Source organism: Vigna unguiculata, chromosome 7 (genome assembly GCF_004118075.2).
Source record: "Vigna unguiculata cultivar IT97K-499-35 chromosome 7, ASM411807v1, whole genome shotgun sequence".
NCBI lineage: Eukaryota > Viridiplantae > Streptophyta > Magnoliopsida > Fabales > Fabaceae > Vigna > Vigna unguiculata.
In genome coordinates, this window is record NC_040285.1 from 31,182,463 (window position 1) to 31,202,124 (window position 19,662).

Here is a 19,662-nt window from a genome sequence, read left to right on the forward strand (position 1 = left end):
TGTCCCCCAGCTTTAATGCAACAAGCTATAGCCAGCGTTCAAAGTAAGGATCCATTGAAGTTTGAATTTTCCTTCTCCGTCGGCTCATAACTCTTTCCAATTAAACCTTTGAAAATGACACTAATACTAATAATAATCAACAATCACTTATTCATGCATGCACGTTTAGTTTATCCCCATCAACAATATCTTAAGCCAAAAACAACATCAATGAATAAATGAGTTTGAAAAGTCTGAACTCTGCTCATTGGACACTCTACTTTGATTTCATTAACACAAATAAGAGTGATCCTCTCATTCACCAAAAATATCTTCAATGCTTTTCGTGAATGTTTCGGTCTGAAACTTAGACCAAAAATACACCTAATTTTACACTTTTTGCGTAACATTTTTAAACAATATCCATTTTATTCGGTTTGCTAACGGATCCAAAAGCTACAAACACAGTAAATAAATTCATCAAGAATTTCAATTTTTTTTTCCTCAACCTACCTAACTTTATTTGATTTCTCCCTTCTTTAGGATTTGTTTATACTTTCTTTTAAATGTCTCCTTTTTCTTTTTTACTTATCAAATATTTGCGCGTATGCATAATTGCATTTGTCTGGGGTGTGCCCCGTTAAAGTAAGATGCTCTGCACTTTTTCATTGAAAGTGAAACGGCGACAAGGCATTTTGGTAGAAAATCGAAGAAACTGTGTTCACTTAACAACCTTCTCCTTAACGACCAGTCTTATGTTTTTATTCTTAACCTCGGTAAGACATAATGTTTGATGACATTTTGGGGGCAAAAGCACTATTCTGCTGCAACTTTTTTGAAAATTTATTGAAATGGTTAAATTAAAAAAAATTACGAATATGAATAAATTGTATTTTTCACACGATTTTAATGAAAAAATAATAATGTTAGGGTGAGTTAAAATCATATTAAGGGGACATGACTTTAATTTTTGGTATATTTTTTGGACAGATGAAAATACTGTCTTGAAAAATTTCACATCGTCTAGGATAATTTAGAGATAAGTGTTAGCGATTATATAATGAGCTTTAAATTTATGATAATTCTCGTCCCAGTTAAATACACTTTAAGCTTGTATTTAACTTTTCTTATACTATTGTAATAGAGTAGTAGAATGTTGTGAGGTTTGAGTTTAATTTTTGCTTTTGAGAGTATGGATGTACTTGGGTTAAAGGACATGAGATAGTAGTTTATATGTTGTACAAATTTTTACATAGTGTTATTCTTTAGTGTTCGTGATTTTTTTTCGATTTTGGAGATTTCTATCTTATATCCTTATATTCCTTGTTTTTATCTTATTTGTCAGTTAATATGATGATTTTTGGAAGAATATTCTTTATTGATAATGCATTTTTTCAAACATATTTTATATTTATTAAAGTTGTATCAGAATAACACGACTTTCATTTGATGTTGATAAAAGTCATGTAAATGGAAGGGTTGAGAAAGATATGTTCTGTTTTGCTGAGGATGAGATTGCAGTGAAATACAAATGTTCTTTCTATCTGGAATAGACAACAGGACAATACAACTCCTCTAATGCATGAATGGAATTGGGCGACAAAAAGCATATGCAGGCATGAGGGACAATAAGCAAGGGTAGACAACCACTAGAAAAATAGCATTATGCTCATTACGTCAGCATAACATCATATTGGGAGCATAATTCCATGTGACTTTATAACCTCTACATTAACCTAAAGTGATCAAGGTCTGAAAAATTATTCTATTACTAGATATGTCTGTCAATCTATAACATCTGTGCAATTATAGATTGTTATAATATTAGACTAACATATTAGTCTCGTTCTCGACACTTTATTAGCATAAATACCTAAAATGTGTAAACTTTATGTGAAAGTACCTTATAACTCTTTTTGTAGAAGAATTAGAATATCTTAAGTACTCTATTTTATTTATTTTATTCTTTCTGATAAAAAAATAAAACAACTTATCCATTTTAGTAAAAAAATTCAAATCTATCCATTTTAGTAATTTTTCTAAATGGGGCTTTAGCCACATTTTGCACAGGTGTCTTGCTCTTGCCAGGTATTGTGGTTTATCCAATTTGTCTTGTAATGACAAAGGGTAGATGGAATGGAAGGTTCTCTGGAAATGTGTGATAACGGTCCACAAAGAAGTATAGTGCTTTTTGTTGTGGACGATCAACAAACCAAAAAAGTGCTTATGTGGCCATTGGAAGGTTGTTGACCATTGCCTTGCATGGAGGAGATTTCCAAAAAACGAAATTTAGTGGATTCACATTTTTATATGTAAGTTCCATACGAAGGAAAACAAATCCAAGTCTCAAAGATGAAAAAGATGGTAGGAATTATACACTACATCAAACACATTCCAACTCCAAAAAAATTATTAATTGCTTAATTCTTACGCAAAACATGTAGACGCCGCTTTAATAAAAGGCAAAAATACGTGTTATTCAAGTCGACAAAAAAGAAACCAGGAATAAAGTGAGAATATTCAAAATCCCAAACCCTCAAGCCATACAAGTTTCTATGCTTTAACATTTTTATTACACTTTTAACTCGCTATAAATCCAAATACAAATATTTATTCTTCTTATTATTATATTGCAATAACACAACGCTTATTTCATACAAAACGTTACAAGGTATTGTAAAATTAAATAAATAATTAAATCCTATATATTCTTCTTTCTTCCGTCGTTATAAACATTGTTGTAAAAATGGACTTTGACAATAGGTTGGCGAAATTTAGAACATCTCATTCCATTTGTTCAGAGTTTTTTCTTTCTTGACTGCATGATTATTATGTTTACGCATGTTAAAAATTAAAGGAACTAAATTTTCCTTCTTCATTTCAATATGTTATCATTATTATTACTCGGTTCATACAGGTTGATTCATCATTATAGGTTAAACTAAAAAATACTAGTTTAACTCGACTCACTTTTCGATGAACCATAAATTTTGCAATCCGGTCCGACTCACTAAAGGTTTGTAGGTTAGTGCATTGACTCACTTACGAATTATTATTTTTTTGTAATTTCTTTTATATATTTATTGTTTTATAATGATAGTGAATTGACTTAATTTATATTTTATAATAATGAAATTAAAGTGTTCACCTATATGAATGTGTGAACCTATATAATTAGATAATTAGGAGTAGTAAATAATTATAACAAAAGAATTTTAAAAAAATCATCAAAAAATGTTGATGAGTAAAGTTGGTCAACCCAGTTTCAACCCGATTTGAACTCGTGGATTAAGTGAATCGGGTTCAATTCAACCCATTTTTGAAAAACTAAATTTTTTTCAATTCAATCCGAATTTGTAGTGAACTAAGTTGATCTACCGATTAAAATTTATTTTGACATCTCTAATCGTGGTTGCACTTATGTCTTTTATCATAGTGTTGTACTCTTTTAAAAACAGAAGAGATAGTAAACTGTTTGGAAACAAACTTGTTCCAGAGAATTCATTCTAAAAGATACTAGATATGTTTGAAAAAAAAACAAAACTCATTCTAAAAATCTAATTTTTGAAATATCGCCAGGTATCTCGTATGTTTTGAAAACTTTGTTTTCGAATATGTTCTGAAATGTTTACTCCAAAAATCCTATGTTAGAAAGCACATTGCGTTTCATATGTTATGAAAAGCGTGTTCCTAAAACCATGTTCTGAAATTATGTTCCAAGAATTATGAAAAACTTGAGTCGAAAGATTCGTAGAATAAATAAGTTGGAAATCAGCTTTATAAAATAAAATAGCCATTCTAAAATTATGGGGGTGTAGTTAGAAATTGTGTGAGTGGAGGAAGAAAAAGCCTGGTTGAGATGAAGAATTAGGGTTAGTTTATGAATATATTTTAATGGGACTAACTAACCCTAATCCAGTAGCTTGAACGCTTTTGGTTGAAGTGTTGCCTCTTGTTTCAGAAGCCAAACTGTAGACACACTGATCACAGTTTTTCAAAAGCAGTTCTTTCATATCATAAAGCACATAATGTGGATTAAACCAAATTCTTTGCTTTTTTAAGATAATGCATTATAATTATCACAATTTGGAATCTCTTTGCCAAGAGTTTCAACAGTTACAATGAAACAAGCAATTACCGCTATACAATATCAATAAACTTTGACCTAACACGTCAGCATCATTGCAAATTTTTATGTACTACTACTAGGGACGCATAACTACTCAGAATTGGAACAAAAAACCAGATCACATTAATGAAGTTTTGGGGCTTTTAGAGTAATCGTAACCTACACAAATGATGAAGGTTTAAGTAATTTTAATTACTTATTTCAATAATATTATTCAAATATGTTCCTTTCAGACTTTAGTATCTTACTTTAGAATTTTCTCATATATATTTGTATAATAAGATTGTTATTTTTAGATATTTTTAAAAATATGATTATCACTTCTTCTTTTTTTGTATTCATTGGAATTCTTTTAAATTTAAAATATTTTTTAAAAATAAAATAAAATCTATATTGAATTAGGAAAATAACTTCTCTCATTTTTTGTATGAAATATTGTATTGTCCTTTTTGAATTGAAAATAAAAATTGTTCAACTAAAGGTACGTAATCATAGGTGATTTAAGGATTTGGAAAGTTTAAAATAATTTTAAAAATATGTCTTTTATTTAAAATTTATTTTTTTATATAAAATTACTTATTAAATTATTATAATTAATTTAATTTAACTCCTTTTTTTCTCAATTCCAACTCGTATTATTAGAGATTTTATTTTGATTATATACCAAAAGGTTAAACTCTAATATAATTAAAAGTTTTCCAATTCAAAGCAAAAATGTTAATTCCTCGTTAAAATATTTGTAAAAAAACTTTCAAAATTTATAAATTAAAAAAAAATTAAAAAAGAAGAAGCATATTTATAATCCTAATACAAATAAAATAAAAAAAATATTAACATAAATAGAAAGAAAAACAAACTAATGAGCTTAAAATTCAATGAATGAAATATGTTAAAATCCTGGAAAGAATAACTTTAAAATAGAGAAAAGCAAAAGAAAAATCAAGTGAAATCACAATATAAGCCAACAGATAAAGAAAGAAAATAAAAATAAAAATTGAATATATGAGAATATAATAACTATTCACTATTCTTTTCTTAAATAGAATTATAATATATCGAAAGAAATAAAGTTTTAATTCATTAAAATATAATTTTTAATACCAATAAAAATTAACAGATAGTATAAACATTATAATAATTTAATTAAATTTTGTTTTCAAATATAAAAATATAATTAATTTAATAGAAATATATTAATATTAAAATAAAATTTGATTTTTTTTTCTTAAACATAATTTTATAATTGATTTAATAGAAGTATATTAGTTCTAAAAAAATTTGTTGAAGATTTTTTCTCTTAAATAATTTTATAATTAATTTATTAGAGGAATATTAATATTAAGAAGAAAAAAATTGAGGTCTTTATTTGTTGGAGACCTAAAATACTTTACTTGTTACACCATTACCAAAAATTAGTATTCTTACCATTTTCTAATAAAACATATTACAAAATTTGTAAAAAAGAATATTATGTGAACCGAATGATCCATAATAAATAGAGATGACAATGTGGACTATACTAGTTCATTTAGGCTCGGTCCGCATTTGACTTGCAAATGTGAACTAGACTAGTTCATTTAATTCATTTTTAATGTAGCTCGTCCCACATTAAAAATGTAGGCTAAAAATAATGGCTCACCCTATATTGATAGCCTGCTTTTCTTGATAGTAAATAATATTGCATAAATTTGTTGCCAAAACTTAATTGTCAATTTCATACATGCAACATCATATATGAAGTGTTAACAAATTACATGTGTAGCTAAAAAATAAATGCAAAAAACATATACCAAATTATATGTGTAAAAAATTATGCAGATCAACGCATTAGCTTGTCCCATCTCATCCTAGGCCCGCATACTGCAAATTAAGAATGTCAAATTTATGCGAGCCAAAAGACTCAAAATGCTAGCCCATCTTGCTTTTTTAATCATGAGTCAATTAGTTCCGCATTATCTTTCTTACTTAAAATATATATATATATATATATATATATATATATATATAAAATTATTATTATTATTATCGAAGGAAGTCACTAATTAAAATAAACAAAAAAATAACTTTTTAACTGTTCATCTTTTATATATATATATATATATATATATATATATATAAACTATTGTATTATAATTTTAAATTTGTAGTTGATACTTAAATATTTAAAATTAAAAGAAAAATGTAAATTATTTGTTTAAATAGGTCCCGTTATTTTTTTTTTATTTTAATTAGTGACTTCCCTCGATAATAATATATATATATATATATATATATATATAAACTATTGTATTATAATTTTAAATTTGTAGTTGATACTTAAATATTTAAAATTAAAAGAAAAATGTAAATTATTTGTTTAAATAGGTCCCGTTAATTAGTGTCGAGCATTATTTAAAGTGTAATTAATAAATATTGATTTTTTTAAAAAATTCATAATTAATTGAGATATTAAATGAATTATTATCTTAATTATTAATAAATTTTACTTTATTTAGATGACAAATTTGTCATAACTATTATATTATAATTGATCATTTATTTGTTACACACAAAAAAAAGTTAAAATATAGTTAAATAATAAAATAAATATATTTTAATATTATTAAAAATTAAAATATAATTAAATGAAAAAAAAACTTAAATTAACATAAAATAAAATATTGTTTATTTTTTTAATAAAGAAAACAAACAATATTTTATTGTTTATTTTATGTTGAAATACTTAAGAAAATGAAGTTTTAAAAGTGATAGTGATTTAAAAATAGTGAGACTCAATTATTTTAATATTAAAATATTTTAGTATGAATAAAATTCTTATAAACAAGTTTCATCGTTCTAAAAATATTATCTCTATAAATCACTTTACAAAGTTCTTTGACCTTCTCTCTAAGAGTTCTCCCTCTTTGTTAGTCTGTTTGAAGATTGAAGACCGTTAAAATGATCCTCTTGGCGAACTCTTCTTTTCTGTTCGACCAATTTTTTCATTCGTTTAGGTTAAACTTTTGCTTGTTTTCCTGTGAGTCTTCTCTGATTTGGCTTGCATCCAGTCTGTTGTACACTAGCTTATCCTGTTGTGTGTTTTGTGTCTTCTTGTGTTGTTGGTCCCTTCTCTTATGATAATCATCTATTTGGTGAGAGCAGAAGACCTATTTGGTGGGAGCAGAAGATGTTGCAGATTTAAAGATACCCCTGAAAGATAAGGAGCCATTAGTTAGAGTTTTAAAAGGTTTCAGAGAGTTTTTGTAAGTGAATAGTTTATGTATAGAGCTTGTTAGTTTCAATTTAAGTGTATAAATGATATATTTTTATAGTCATATCTTTTGTAAGACTGTATGAATATATTCTGTACATTGAATTATTTGTTTTCAATACTATGATGAAACATTCTATTTTATTAGTGTTAAAATGTTATAATTGGGATGGATGATACATATGTTAATTAATATTTTTATGTTTAATTATATTTTAATATTTAGTAACATTAAAATATAGTTTTTTATGTTTAATTATTTTTTAACTTTTTTTTCACCAAATAAATTATCAATTATAAATATATAACACTTATAGATGTTTTTATTCTTTAAATAAAGTAAAATTGCACTAACAATTATTAAGATCATGATTCATTCAATATTACCGTTATCTATCAACTTTTACAAAATTCAATATTCATTAATTACACTTTAACTAATACTCTCAGGACACTAGTTAGTATTCTCCCTTTAAATATATATACCTCCATTGATTCATCTGGAATCTTGATAGCTATTATTTATTTGGATTAAAATATCTTATAAGTACGATAATTTTTTCTTCAAATTGGTTACCTTGATTATTAATGAATAAATATAAGTAAATTTTTAAGTTCTCATTTCGTACGTTTTTCTGATCTTAATTAAGAGAATTAAAGCACGGTATTAATGTATATTTATGATGATATCAAGTGGCCTTTCAATGTTCATAATCCGTCAAGTTCAATTAAATTTATTTGGAGAAAATAGATGGCATATATTAATTATAATTTATCACACAATTTGATTATTATGCTTATAAAGTGCCAAAAAATTATACATGTCAATTTTCAATGTGTACTTTTTCAGCATCAAACTTGTCGATACAAAATTAAGGTGAATAGAACTTGGGACCTATAAAATACATGGACATGTCAACCACCCAAGTACATGGTTTTTGTTGGCTGTTCTTTGTCTAATTTAACAACATCTTCTAATCATTCTATTTGGACACATGTAAAAGGAACCAAAATCAAATTACAAATTCCCAAGCTTCTTTCCAAAAACACAAAAACTAAAGAGTAAAATAAATACTTCTTTTACTCCATGTACTTAAAATACTCTTTTTAGTATATATTTTTCAATATTATATATATAAAAAATTATAATTACATATATCTTAAATAAAAATATGAAATATTAATTAAGTAAAAGTCAAACAATTGTTACAAAGAGTAACGTATTTTATAGATAAGTTACAAAATTAAAGAACAATGTAATTTTTTTAAATTATCTAAAATAAAGATGAGTAGGAGAACGATGATAAATATGAAAGAACGATGATAAACAAATTTAGTTACTACTTAACACAACAAAATAATTTTTTAAAATGTTTAATTTATTTTTGTATCAACACAATTTTATGACGAAAATGAAGTTCCCTCAAAAAAATTTCATAGACAAAATCTCAACCTTGGTGTTAGGAAATAATGAGTAGCTTTGTAGAAAGCACTGCTCCATACATGTCTGCAAACGCCACTGGATTGTGACACTCTTTTCTGGTTTCAACTCTGAAGCAAGCTGTGTCCATAATCCATTCATCTCATCATAATGGTTTTGCAATTTTTTTCTCCTTCCCTTTCATACAAACTCTGCAATTTATCAAATATAAATAACACTTCACACTTTGTTCTATCATTGCTCAAGACATTCAAATAAATACCCTTCTTCTCTATCTCTCTCCCATTTTTCATAAGAAAATAGAGAGAGAGAGAGCTTGAGAAACACTGCACCATACGTTAGGTTGGTGTCACAAAATGTTGCACATGGAGCTCAGTGTAAATGCATTGTTACTTTGTTTGTTGTTTGTTAGTACTGTGCTATAATAGTGCCTTCTGACTCTACTCTCTTGCTCTTCCTTGTTGCCTTAACGTAACTCCTAAGCAACAATCACTGAGTGAGTGGCCAAAAGTGAAAAAAACTACAAACAATTCGTGTTCTTTTCGCAAAGCCAACAAGCCACCAAGACCAAGCACAAACAGTTAGTGAGTGAGTGATCTCACTTTGTTCTATATAGTCACACCATTCCATCAGTGCAATTTGTCTCTCCACAGAAAGCCACCAGATGGATCGGCTTTCATCAGCAGCTACGTTTGAAAACCTGCATTATGATGGCAGTGCAAGCCAAATGGGTTTGATTTGGCAGCAAACCAGAGCACCCCTTGTGGTTCCATTGCTGAAATTGCTTGTGGCTTTGTGCCTAGCCATGTCAATTATGTTGTTTGTGGAGAGAGTTTATATGGGTGTAGTCATAATCTTTGTGAAGTTGTTTAGGTACAAACCAGATAACAAGTATAAATGGGAACCTCTCAGAGATGACCTTGAGATTGGAAACTCTGCATACCCAATGGTCTTGGTACAAATTCCTATGTACAATGAGAAAGAGGTACAGTGTTACTGAAAAGTTATCACATTTAGCATATATTGCTCTCACATGCATTGTTTCTTGGAGTAGAATTTTTCTTTTACTGAATTTTTTTACTGTTTCATTGCTTGCAGGTGTATCAGTTATCAATTGGAGCTGCATGTGGGATATCATGGCCGTCTGATAGGATTATAATTCAAGTTCTTGATGATTCCACTGACCCAATCATTAAGGTTGACATTATCCATCCCTAACTGAAAATTTGCTCCTTTATCTTTCATTAACTAAAGCATGTTAAATATTTTTAGATTTTTTTTTCTTAGTCATCAAAAGCCTATTTTGAGATACTTTCTACTCTATAAGGGCTACTAAAAAGCAAGTTTACTCATTAGTCATGTGTAAGGTCAATATTTGATAACAAAATTACTTTCTGTCAGAAAATCCAAGGCTTCTTCTATGTTCTCTCTGATCATAGTTTGTGCTCACATGACCTTTTTCTGTTTCTTTTAACCAAAAATACTCAGAAAATGGTGGAAGTGGAATGCCAGAGATGGGCCAGCAAAGGCATAAACATAAAGTATGAGATCAGACAGAACAGAAATGGATACAAAGCTGGAGCTCTTAAAGAAGGCATGAAGCATAGCTATGTGAACTTGTGTGATTATGTGGCCATCTTTGATGCTGATTTCCAACCTGAGCCTAACTTCCTTCGCCGCACAATACCATTTCTGGCTCACAACCCAGAAGTTGCACTAGTCCAAGCTCGATGGAAATTTGGTGAGTTTTTTCTCATTAAACCTTCATGAAAAAGGTGTTCTGCAGCAAAGATCAAAACTTCCTTAAGTTGCATCTGGTTTATCTAGTTGTGTTTCATTTTTAAGATACCTTGTGTGTGGCAGTTAATGCTGATGAATGCTTAATGACAAGAATGCAAGAGATGTCACTGGACTATCATTTCCTTGTGGAGCAGGAAGTTGGGTCCTCAACCTATGCCTTCTTTGGTTTCAATGGTAAATCATTTCCCTAATAAACAGTACAAATATTGTCATTGGGTAGTAGAAGCAGTCATGTGAATAATGCAGATGATATGTTGCAGGCACTGCTGGTGTGTGGAGAATTTCAGCATTAAATGAAGCTGGTGGATGGAAGGACCGCACAACAGTGGAGGATATGGATCTGGCTGTCCGAGCTGGCCTCAAAGGAGGGAAATTTGTGTATCTTAGCGATCTTAAGGTATGATGAATCTTTGAAGGGTGAAATATGTTTTTAGTCCTGAACTTTGTTATTCTTTGAAACTTTGATACATTTTAATTTCAACTTTAAAAGTGAATGAATATAATCATTTTAATCTAATTAAGTATTTTTTATGTAATTTCAGTAACACATCTACTTTCCGATGAGTCTTCTCTCCTGTACTGAATTATTTGTTTTCTGTAATCTAAACAAATTTAGGTGAAAAGTGAACTGCCAAGTACCTTCAAAGCCTTTCGTTATCAGCAGCATCGGTGGTCATGTGGCCCAGCTAATCTTTTCAAGAAAATGGCAATGGAAATCATGAGAAACAAGGTATCAGTTTCCTTGTAAAACTCAATTTCTATAGTTTGTTTGAAGAGGTCAAATTGTATTATCTTCCATCTTCTCTTGTAATTTCTTTTTTACCATGCCATGCAGAAAGTCTCCACTTGGAAGAAGTTTTATGTGATTTATAGTTTCTTCTTTGTCCGGAAAATCGTAGCTCATGTGGTCACATTTGTATTCTACTGTGTGGTTATGCCAGCCACTGTTCTAGTTCCAGAAGTGGAAGTTCCTAAGTGGGGTGCTGTGTATATACCTTCTATCATCACACTCCTCAATGCAGTTGGAACTCCAAGGTAAGCATTATAAGTTAGCAATTTTCTGCAGGCAAGGTTTTCTTGTGTTGATTTGTGAGTAACTTTTCATCTATATCTTGTTCAGGTCAATCCACTTACTCGTATTCTGGATACTCTTTGAAAATGTTATGTCAATGCATAGGACCAAGGCAACACTCACAGGTTTGCTAGAGGCAGGGAGAGTAAATGAATGGGTAGTTACTGAGAAATTGGGAGATGCCCTTAAGACAAAGTCAGGTGGCAAAGCAGCAAGGAAGCCTCGTATCAAGATTAGTGAAAGGTACACCAACACAAGGAAAATACTCTACTTTTATTAACCTCGTACCAACATAAGGTTATGATTTGTTGAAAGTCTTACATCGACGAGAGATAAAACTAATTTATAATATATAAGTGGATGCAAACCTCATTTTATAAGTCAGTTTTGTAAAATTGAATTATATTTCCTCCGGTTGGGTATTTGGTGTCTGAATTTGGTTGATGGAAAGAATTGTACAAGCAACTTAGTATGTGATTTCATAACTAGCATTCACTATTTCACCTTCATTACTTGTTTTTTGATGATTGACAGGCTTCATTTCTTGGAACTTCTAGTGGGGGCTTACCTCTTTTTCTGTGGATGCTATGACCTTACCTATGGGAGGAACCACTACTTCATATATCTTTTCCTGCAATCTATTGCCTTCTTTGTTGTAGGGGTTGGCTATGTTGGCACCTTTGTTCCTAATTCATAAAGGAGCTTCTTTTCTCAGAATTATTCGACGTGGCTGTCATTCACTTCAAGGAACACAATGCAGTTTCTTCTGCTCATAGCTACAATTCAATTTGTTTTAGTACCATACATTACTTTACAACCATTATTTGTCATGTTTTGTATTGTTTTTATATGGACATAGACAAAGAACATAGATAAACAAAACAGAAAAAGTTTGTGTATTATTTGAAATCCCTTGGAAAGAATTATCAATAAATTCTATAAATTGGAAATCAGGAACACAGAAGCAAGTTGACAGTTTCTGCTTCCCACCTTCCCTTCTCTAACCTGGAAGTTAAGCTGTGTGACAATCTTGATCTTCACTTTCAAAGATGGCCTTATTTTAATCTAAATTCAATAATTTATTAATAATTTTATCTTAAAAGAAGAAATGAAATTTAAGTCTAATTCAACCTTACAAATCAAACTTTGAAAGTAAAATTTGCATTCACTTATACACTGTAAATTTATTTTATCTTTAATCATTGTAGATCTCTAACACGTCTTCTCGTGTTGAGATATATACATCTTGAGTTTGAGACTGGATATTTATGAGTAACCAGATAGCGACTCGATAGTTGGTAAAAACAAACAAAAGAGACTTTTAAATAATATGATATCATCTTAATAATAAAAAAACCTTAAACCTAATTTAATCCAACAAAAAATTGTAAATTTGTTTATCTGTAGAAAATCTGTGATCTCCAACGGTTTAAAAAGTAAAAAAAGAAAGAGCCCTCAAATTTGAATCTTGATTGATTAAAGAAACAAAATTAGGATTTGCTTTAAAGTTGATGTTATTCAGAAATAAAATTACCACAAAACCTAAACTGGAAATAAAATGGAAGTACAGATATTCCAGCATCTCAAAGGCTGCAAATTACAACTTTTGGAGACTTGTGATGGAGGGTACCGTGTTGTTCAGAGGGACCATCAGTTGATACTTGATGATGTCTTCACACTTTTAGATTAGGATTTCAAGTGAAATTCATCATATCAAGTAGCGACATGGTTCTTTTTTAAGCTATATGCATGTTATTGTTTCAAGCCAATGCATTCTCTGTGGAAGTGGAATCTTTGAGGTTTGGCTTACCATGAAACCTCTTCACATGGGACAAATGTACCTAAAGACATCATCAAATGAAGATTTTCATTGCTCAAAACATTTTACAGTATCTGAATCCATATACCACCTCTGTCAAATTCTGATTTTACAGAATACCTTTTAGTGCATGCCAAAAAGGAGTGAGAATTCTTAATCCCGAGTAATCATACCATGGTAATAGTCTTAGTAAGAATATAAAACATGAAATAAAATTCATCTTTGTATTTATAAGGTTACAATAACTTTTTTGTTCTAATTGGAATGCCTAATTAGAAAACCAGGTTTCATATCTGAATTCAGTACCATATTTGCCTTTTGGTTAAAATCATATAACGTCTAACAGTTGCGTTTATTAATTATATGCTTTTGTGTATACAATTTGTCCATTTAGAATTATTAATTAGAATAAATTTTGTCAACCAAATCCAGCAACAACTTACGCCATTAGAAGGAAATGAACGAAAGATTTTTATGTAAAATAATTAAATTGTTATTTGGTTACAAGGTATTACCATTTATTTGACCAGTAGAAGCAATATACAAATTGTAATATAACCAAATTAGAATGTAGGTTTTACAATTTATTAAAAACCGATAATGTAGAACTTTTAACAAGTGTAAAGGAGATTCACAATGAGAAAAAAGGGGATGAGTAGGTATGGCTTTTCCTGTACAATAGAAACCACAAATATTGAGAAAAAAAACATAATATCTATATTGTGATTTTATCTATAATTATCTATAATCTAGGTCATAAATCAAGAGTAATCTACATTAGAATTCCATATACAAATATCTATATTGAGCTCTCCTGAAGAAACAAGAAAACTGAAAGGAATCAAAATAAAATCTAGTGGGGGGAAATCCTTCATTCGACCAGGAAAATTCTCAGCTACAGACTTCAATCTGAGAGAACTTTTTCCCCTACATGAAACAATCTCATAAACAAACCTCTCTTTTGATGAGGTTGGACCAATACAGGTTATCATCACTGTATTCCCATTAGTTTCTGTGCCCTTGTTGAGGAGAAAGAGAACCCCATCTTCTTCTGCCTGCAGAATAAGAAATTGTTCATCCATCTGTAAAGAGATAGCCAATGGATAATTATATTTGAATCGTCTTCCAGAATCCCAGTGTTTACTGCTGAAATGCAATGCCAACTGTTCAAATGGCCCAACATAGTTACAGTCTTGAAGTGGACAGGTACACGGAGAATAGATGCAGGTTACTTCATGGTTATTACTGGTCATGCAATCCACAGTTTTTCATTGCAACCATATTCTCTGTTTCGACAAGGGGCTTTGACTGATTCGACTATAACATCTACATCTCCACTCAACATAGTTCTGCTCCTTGGAAAATCTAGGATGGCTTCCTGTAGAAAAAACTTGTTTTTGAGAGCTCAATCTGCAGATTTCAAAATAAAAAAAATGCATGTGCACCAACACACACTCGTCTTAGGAGAGTATAGAAATAGAGCTTCCACTAATAACTCGTTGATAACTTTGGCATTCGTTAAGGAATAAATTAAAGTAGCTATTACAGTTATGAAAAACTATAAAATTCAAGCCCCAATGCATTCTCACTGATTACTTCTCCCTTGAATAAGATTAGTAACACGAGTACTGCTTTAAAATTGACCAGTTAATAATCAAAAACAGAAATCTGAGGAAAAGCTCAACCCAAAATCACCATCGAAAAATACAGAACAAAACGAATATCTCAAACTTAATTAGCGGCATGGGAAAGCCATTTTTCTTTAAAGTCATATCAAGACCCTGTCACTCTTATATATTCATGTGAACCCAGTATAGAAACATGAGCAAGCTATTATCATGAATTTAAGTTACAACAGTGCCCTTGAAGGAAGTCCAGAAAAGAAAAATAAGAAGTTTTTGTATAAGCAGCTTCCAATGCAAAGATAAAAAATCTGTTCGTTGTATAACATGTTCAACAACCCTTTGGTTTATCATCATCGTTATGACCTCATCATCGTTATGACTGCCTGCCAATGATCCAATAATTAACTAGACAGCAAAACAAAGAGACTAAAGACCCAAAGTAACTAGTTTATAACCCAACCTCACCAAAGAGACTAAAGACCATTGGGCTTGATTTTTGCAAAGTACGGGTCATGTTAATAAGTTCTTTCACGTAATGCACCTTCTTACCATCTTAAAAACGTTTCACCAAAATCTATAGCCATCCCATATAAAAGAAAACACATCTCATGGTCACTCAATCATTTTTCAATCAAACTTTTAAATTGTCTTACTATCTTGTTTCTTCTTCACTGTAAGGTCAGAAGGAAACTCAACTATGCATTGGCCTTTTTTACTTCACAAAAAGAAAAGTAAAAATTTTGGGTTCATAACTACAAAAGATATAGGCATAAAACAGTGCCTTTTGACATGATTTTATGGACATGCTAAGACGCTAAGAAGCTAGTAATGAATGTCAATGGCATCATCACCTCATTTAATACTGTTCTAAGAGGACCATGCCCAATCCCAGTGTTTTCTGTGATGATTGGTGGCCCATCTGAATGATCTTTACACTCTGGGAACACCATATAGTGACGTTTCTTCTTGCTTGCTAGCTGCAAAGTAAAAGCATACCTCAGTAGACACCTAAATCCACTAGTTTAAAAGAAAATATCCAATGTGTATTGTTTCACATAAAAGCAGCCCAGTCAGTTGAATTACTTTTAACACTTTAAATGATACATTCTCCTAATACAGTTTTGATTGGTTGTAGGACATGATATCCTTTATGACTCGTGGTGGGGAGCTGAGATCTTTCCACAATTTACTCTCATTGCAACAAAATGTGTATTATTTAAATGCAGTGTTGAAGCATACGAAAATATTTTGAAAAATAATAGAAAGCAAGTCTTAAAGAAGATGTCAAAGGGTGTTTTCAGAAATAAATCCACCACTATAAAATTGTAAGATGAAATATCATTTTCAGAGAAAATGCAATCAAATTAGAAATATCATACTTTCCAATGACTTGCATTCAATTGAAAAAGGCTTTCAAGAGACTGTTTAACATTGAACTTTTTTCACCATGAGAACATCTCATGAAACAAATGGTTGGCAGAAGCCTGCTTTAAGTCCTTTTCATCTCCTTGAGGGTTTTTCTGATTTCTACAATTAAATAAACTATTTTGACCTAAAAATAGGAAAATAAATACCACATTTTCCCCAATACAAGTGTAGCATTATAGTAAATAATTTGAATGCCATTATCTACCTCCCCAGAACCATAGCCACCAAGTTCCTTTTCTCGTTTTTCTCTCTCAGAAATCTCCTCCTCTCCCCAAGAAAACAGATATGGAACTGTTGTTGAAACTGGGGCAGAAGACCCTTCAAGAGTTATGCTCTCATAGTAGAAAAGCTGAAAAGAAAGAGTTTAAAAACATATATATTGCTTAATAAGTTAAATAGAAATTGATGCAAAAAATAATTTTACCTGCAAAAATAAGAGACAACCACCAACAGCTCTTTGCTTTCCTTTATGGAAGCGCGATACTTCTCGAACTAGCCTATCAAGCACAAATTTACTCCAGTTATACTGATGTACAAGATCCGTATTTGTCAAAATGTGGAGGAATGACGGACTAACATCCAGCCTAGCTGTTGGGGACAGAAGAGTTCCCAACACATAGAGAACAAAAGACCTCTTAAAATCATCTCCAGCCTCTGCAGTAGCCAACCTGTCCTCTAAAAGTCTCACTGAAATTCCATGATTTATCGCATTGTAACTGCTCCGCAAATCTGAAATCAAGTCTTCTGGACCAGAGTTCACCACTTCTTTGCCACTGGCTGATAATCCCAATACTGTCTCCACATCTTTTGGAGTTAATGGCAAGTGCGCACTGCTGATCTCTAAGCTGCAATTAGTAGCATCAAATCTCTCCAATAACCAAAGACACAAACTGCGTCGAAGAGTTCGACATCTAAGTCCAAGGAGGCTCCCGAAGCCCATGCTCTTTACTGACTCCTTCTGTTCAGGTGTGAGGCGCTGTAACACATTGAATAAGCGACCTGGGAAGCATCTTGTTACCAGTTTAGTCTGCATTATTTAATCTTTAACATTAAGATTCATCAACTATTGAAATGAATTAACGAATCAACCCATGTGCTTAGAATTACCTGTTTCCTTGGCTTGGGTTCAGGGGCAGCAGCACCAGAACTCAAGTAGCCATCCCACACTTTTCGTGCATGCCTAGCATACTTTTCCTTCTCTTCAAGACTCATTGTTTTCCATGCATTTGAGGCAGCCTTTGTTGCCTACCAAAAGAAAAAAAAAATACTAAAATTAACAACTCCATATTCAGTTCAGCTACAAATGACGAACAACAAAAAACCCAGAAATTCAAAAAGTAAAAAGGATGCTCACAGCTTTAAGGCCTGGTGACTCAGGATGGGAAGCAATGTACTCTTTGATAAATTCCTTACTGCAACAATTCAAGACTTAGTAAACAACTAAAAAAACTAGCAATTGTAATTTAATATCTACGCACTGTCAGTTTACAGTCAATGTAATCACATATTTAAGAAATTAAAAGAAATCACCTAAAATACACCCAGGAACATGCAGGACGAGGAATCAAAACTTCCTTCTTCCTCTTCATCTTTTTCCTTTGCCCTTCTTCAATTATAACATGTTCTTCAACCCTTTGGTTCACCATCATCGTCATGACCTCCACATTCTGAAAAAAAAGTTCAAACTTAAATAAAATAAAAAAATAGTTCTGACACCAAGATGTCAATCCATACTAAAGATTCTCGGACTGTGGGTATAAATATAACAGCAATCCATCTCATATTATATAAAGCAAATACAAACTATACAAAAGGCAATTCAAATATTTACTAGAAGGAAAGAAAAACCAATAATCATGGGTCACAACACATGGCTGATATAAATAATTTTAAGAAAAAGTTCCTACGATTTTTTTTTTCTAAAAAAAAGGCATAAGCATGGTGAAAATGCAAAAATAATACTGAAGTTAGAATGGCAGTGCTCATACTCACATAAGAACAACCAATGGTAGAAGGAAAGGGAATCGACGAAAGCGTAAGTGGTTCTGCTCTCTCTCTGGTGAATGGTGAGTGAGTGAGTTCGTTGACTTGTTTCTTCTCTCCTGGTAGAAGTGACACGAAACTCACCGTTTCAATTGGCTCCTTACGTCACAGATTCAATGGTTTAATTGGACCCGGTCCGACCGGAATGGGTAATTCAACCGTGTCTCATCGGCTAAATCTCGCGCTCCGGTTTTTGAGTTCATACAAAAAGGTTTGAGAAGAAATATAAATTATTTTCCAATTTTATGAACTAAAAAAAGTTATAAACGTTAGGAGTTTGATATCTAAACATTGTAAGAAATTAGATGAAAATTTTAATAGAACATACTCAAAATAGAAAATTTCAAGCATAATTGTTTTTACAAATTAAAAATTCTGTAAGCTTTAATTTATTAAAAGTATTTATTTTTATCTAAAAATATTTTTAGTGAAGTTTTTTCCAAGCGAAGATGGAAGTGTATGTTAGGCATTAGAGAGGTTCTTTGTTTTTCTTTTCTCTTGAAGATTCTAAAAAAGCTACGACTTCAGTTAAAAACAAAAGGCCACTATCAAGGGTATGTATGAGTAGTTTCTTTACAAATATTTTTAAGTGTTGAAATTAAGTTGTGAAAATATTATTTCATAATCTTTTTTACTTGTAAAAGTGCCTACGAATTTTATCCATATAAATTGTTAATGTAAAAAACATTTTAAGAAAATTTATTCATATAAATCCGAAAAAGTTTGCAATGAAGTAAATTCGAAGATTGCATTTACATATTCATCATTGTTGTCTGTTTATTTACTGACATCAAAGAGAGAAGAGAAAACTATAAATAGACCATATAAATTGATTTAAGATTAACATATAATCAAATTGGACGTAATAAAACTTAATGATTTTTGTAATAATTATCTTAATATTTATATTTGGATGAAATTTTTTTAAGAGACTATTATTTTGTAGTAGATGTTTTTTGGATGTAATATTTGTGAAGAATTTTAAATTTTATATTTAATGAAAACATCTATCTTAATTAAAATACTGTAATTTTATTTTAAAAAAACAAAATTGGGTAATTCCGCTTCATCTCTGT

General features: G+C 30.5%; 1 protein-coding gene and 1 pseudogene across 1 annotated transcript; one reads left to right on the forward strand and one right to left on the reverse strand.

Annotated features, from left to right (window-relative positions):
• The first annotated feature begins 9,251 nt into the window (after positions 1-9,251).
• LOC114190899 (glucomannan 4-beta-mannosyltransferase 9-like) lies at positions 9,252-12,586 on the forward strand. The gene is made up of 9 exons (XM_028079967.1): positions 9,252-9,784; positions 9,898-9,996; positions 10,288-10,540; positions 10,663-10,773; positions 10,860-10,996; positions 11,216-11,329; positions 11,435-11,634; positions 11,720-11,914; positions 12,206-12,586. The coding sequence occupies exons 1-9, from the start codon at positions 9,464-9,466 to the stop codon at positions 12,366-12,368; spliced, it is 1,593 nt and encodes a 530-aa protein (XP_027935768.1). The 5' UTR covers positions 9,252-9,463; the 3' UTR covers positions 12,369-12,586.
• Positions 12,587-14,200: 1,614 nt separating this feature from the next.
• On the reverse strand, positions 14,201-18,696 carry LOC114192649 (annotated as a pseudogene).
• Between the last annotated feature and the right edge of the window lie 966 nt (positions 18,697-19,662).